At 57.1% G+C, this 3,540-nt stretch overlaps 1 protein-coding gene across 1 annotated transcript; it reads left to right on the top strand.

Annotated features, from left to right (window-relative positions):
- On the top strand, positions 1 to 1,183 carry Tmem271 (transmembrane protein 271; the record flags this gene model as incomplete). Its single annotated transcript, XM_055611609.1, has 1 exon — positions 1 to 1,183. A coding segment is annotated over one exon (1,107 nt), but the record flags the coding sequence as incomplete, so codon positions are not given.
- Between the last annotated feature and the right edge of the window lie 2,357 nt (positions 1,184 to 3,540).

Genomic DNA, 3,540 nt, shown 5'->3' with positions numbered 1-3,540 from the left:
GGGGCCTGCGCCGCGCTCTCCTCCTGCCTTCTGCTCGCCTGCGCGCTCAGCGCCGCCGCCGTCGGCCTCAAGTGCTTCTCGCTGGGCTCCGAGCTGCGCGGGGAGCCGTTCCGGCTGGGGGCGGCCGCCGGCGCCTTCTACTCGGGGCTGCTGCTGGCCGCCGGCCTCTCCCTGCTCGGCGCCGCCCTGCTGTGCTGCGGGCCCCGGGAGGCGCCCCTCGCGGGCTCGGGGGCCGGGCCGGGCCCGGGACTCGGGGTCCCCGCGTCCCCAGCGGGCGCACCGGCGCCCTCCCCCGGAGAGACGCGTGCGGCCGCCGGGCCCCCGGGGCCGGTCAACAGCCAGAACCTGCTGCTCCTGGGCGTCCTGGTCTTCATGCTCGGCGTCCTCAGCGCCTTTGCGGGAGCGGTGATCGACGGCGACACGGTGTCCCTGGTGGAGCGCAAGTACTCCCACTACTGCCTGCCCCCGCGCACGCCGGCCGCTGGCCCCGGCTCGGCCCCGGGCTCCGCGGCCCCGGCCTCCGGCTCGCAGCGCGTCCGCAGCACCCTGGACAGCGCCACGACCGCCAAATGCCGCCAGCTGAAGGACTACCAGCGCGGCCTGGTGCTCTCCACTGTGTTCAACTCGCTCGAGTGCCTGCTGGGCCTGCTCAGCCTCCTGCTGGTCAAGAACTACAAGTCGTCGCAGGCCCGGCGAGGCCGGCGCGGCCGGCGGAGGGCCAGCCGCTCCTTGGCGCGACCGCGAGGCGGACCCGGGCTCCGCGCTCAGCCGCTGGCCGCCCGGAGCCGGCGCGGCCGCCGGGGCAAAAGGGGGCGGCGGCTGCAGCCGCGGCCCAGCGAGGCCTCCATCCTGTCCCCGGAGGAGTCGGACTTCACCGCCCCGGGAGACTGCGCGAGCTTCGCGGCGCACCACGCCGTGTCCTACATCAACGTGGGCGTCTTCCACGCGTTTGACGAGGCGGGCGTGGAGGTGTGCTGCGGCGGGCACCCGTCGGTGGAGCTGCCCGGGTACGCGCCCTCGGACCCCGACCTCAACGCCTCCTACCCCTACTGCTGCCGGCCGCCCTGTGAGATGGCGCACCCTTGGGAGCCCAGCCGGGCCTGCTGAGCCCAGGCCCGACCTGCCCGGGACACCCGAGAGGGCAGCAGCAGGGCTTTGCCTGGTGTTGCGCCTGCGCAAGCGAGGCTTGGCGTTTCTCTGCTCCGGCCTTAGGAGATCTTCGAGACCCTGAGACACTACAGTGTTCTCCTTTCTGCGTGCGGAGGCGTCTCCCTTCTGTGTCGTTCGTATCCGGACTCCATTTAAAGTTTACAATAAATGTTTGGGGTGGGTTCGCCGCTCACACTTCTCTTAGGCAAGTCCGTGCCCCGGGACTGTGGTCGGGGGTCCGGGGTCCAGAGGGCAAGAACAGAACGCCTGGCAAAGCCGATTTCGCGTGGAGGACCTCGGCTGAGAGAACAAGGCAGTTGGAACTGTAGGAACAGAAGTGAAGAACAACCAACAGCAACACTTTGTACCCGGATGTGCCTGCTTCTGTCGACACTTTCTTACTGTAAAGCTCTCCATAAACAGTGAAAATGTTTGGTAAATTTATTGCAATTTGACACTGGTGAGTTCCTTTATTAAATTGATTGCTATGTTGTCGGAGAATGTTCATCCGCTTGGAATGGAAGGATGTCTACAGGCAAAGCAGCTGGGGGAGAGTGGCGAATCGGGACGACAAACGCTGGGTTAGAGCAGCTGTCTTCTGCTAGCTGGATGACAGGCCCAACCTGTCTCTGAGCTAACAGCTGAGCCTGGAGCTGATGCCAGACCCCTGCATTTCAGTTTTTGGAAACTGGCTGTGTGGTTTCTACTGCAAAGCAGTAGGTTTTATTTTTGGTTAATACATATGAACAGTTTAATCCTATTTTGAAAAATCAAAGTCCTAGTTTTTCTGCAGACAATTTTCCTGTTAACTCGATAATCTGGTAATTTTGACTATATAGCATTTCATTTAAAATACACCACTTGAAATAGCCTTAATGAATGTGAAGGACATACCTTTAAATGAGTACAATATGCGTGTAACCACTTACACACAATGTGAAATGAGTTCTATATGACTGGAATGTCTCCATCCTTCCGGTGGGCTGTCTGGGAGCCAAACAGGCTTTAAGTGTTGGGAAAAAGATGATGTGACCTCATGTGCCTGGACTAGTGAGACCAGGCAGGTAGAGGTCCACAGACCAGCTGGGAGCAGAGTCCTGGCTCAAAAGGTACACCTCTTTTATGTGGAGGAGGTGTTTCACTGCAAACATCTGTGTATCATGCACCGCAGAAGAGTCATGGAAATCCTAGGTAGTGTCTTCAGACACAAAAGGGTTCTTCTGTGAAGAAGCCTCATGTTTAAGGAGGAGGCACAGCTTCCAATCACAGGCTGTGTGATGAGGCCTTTCCTCAAGTCCCAAACGCCCTGCCCAGAACCCCCTGTACCCCTGGTGGCTGTGAACATCCTACCCTAGTAGCGACCTGCCTAGCTGCCCTCTTCAGCAAGGGCACATTTCCATGAAGAGCACTGAGGTCTGACCCCAGCCACAGGCCACTCCATGGTAGTGAGAAATGGCCTTGCCTATTCTTAGACATTTCCTTTGAAGCTTGAGGATCTGATCAGAGTCAAGTTCAGTCCTGACAGCTGTACTTGAAGCCACTCAAAGAAAAGCCATCACTCATGGCTAGCTGTCTTGGTACTTAGCTACATCAGACCTTTCATCTCTTGGGACAAGGAGAGCAAAGAGCCTAAGCCTCCCGCTGTTGGTCTCTCAGCCCGGCTCTCGTGTGCCGTGTTAGCAGCTGGCTAACTGCCTAAGCAAGGAGTGTTACACATGGCGGTATAAACTGGCCTAGGCTGTTCTCTCCTGTCTGCCCAAATCTAAGCATGCGATATTGCCATGTGTTTCCAACCAAGAGCAGAGACCTCACGGGCGGTTATAGGCCTTTCTCCTGGGCCCACTCAACAGCCTCATCAGTGGATGAGCACAGGGAGCCTGGGTGGAGTGAATCTACAGTCTCCATAGATGCACAAACTCAGTCTTCATTGGATCTTTGTGTTTTTCTTGAGGGATTTAGTCTTGTACATTCCGAATAGCTCAAAATGTTAGATGCCTCATGAGTCTTTCAAATTGTCTATTTCTACATTTCAGATTTTTCTTGAAACAAAAATTTTGCAGAGAGGACTGGGGTGGGCAAAGCTGGAGACTAGAGCATTGTGACATTTGTGACTATTGTCTGACCAGGGGAACAAGGGAACCTGGGTGTGAGAGGTGGAGGCGTTCCTCTAGCCCTGGGCAAATAGGCCTCTTCCACAAGCCCAGTGTCTCAGGATTTGGTGTTTCTATCGCCCAAGTCCATAAATATTGATAGCTCCACTTTTCTGAGGTGGGTGTGAGATGTGGGCCAGCAAAGCTTCACTTTCAAGGCTTACTGGAGAAGAGTAATCCCACTGTTGTAAAAGTCAGTTTCCTATAAACATCAGCTCTCAGGGAATCTGGCTCAGAGAAA

The sequence above is a fragment of the Psammomys obesus genome, unplaced genomic scaffold (assembly GCF_907164565.1).
Source record: "Psammomys obesus unplaced genomic scaffold, mPsaObe1.curated_primary_1811, whole genome shotgun sequence".
Classification (NCBI taxonomy): Eukaryota; Metazoa; Chordata; class Mammalia; order Rodentia; family Muridae; genus Psammomys; species Psammomys obesus.
The sequence above is the reverse complement of the archived record's forward strand: the minus strand, read 5'-3'. Positions and strand labels throughout refer to the sequence as shown.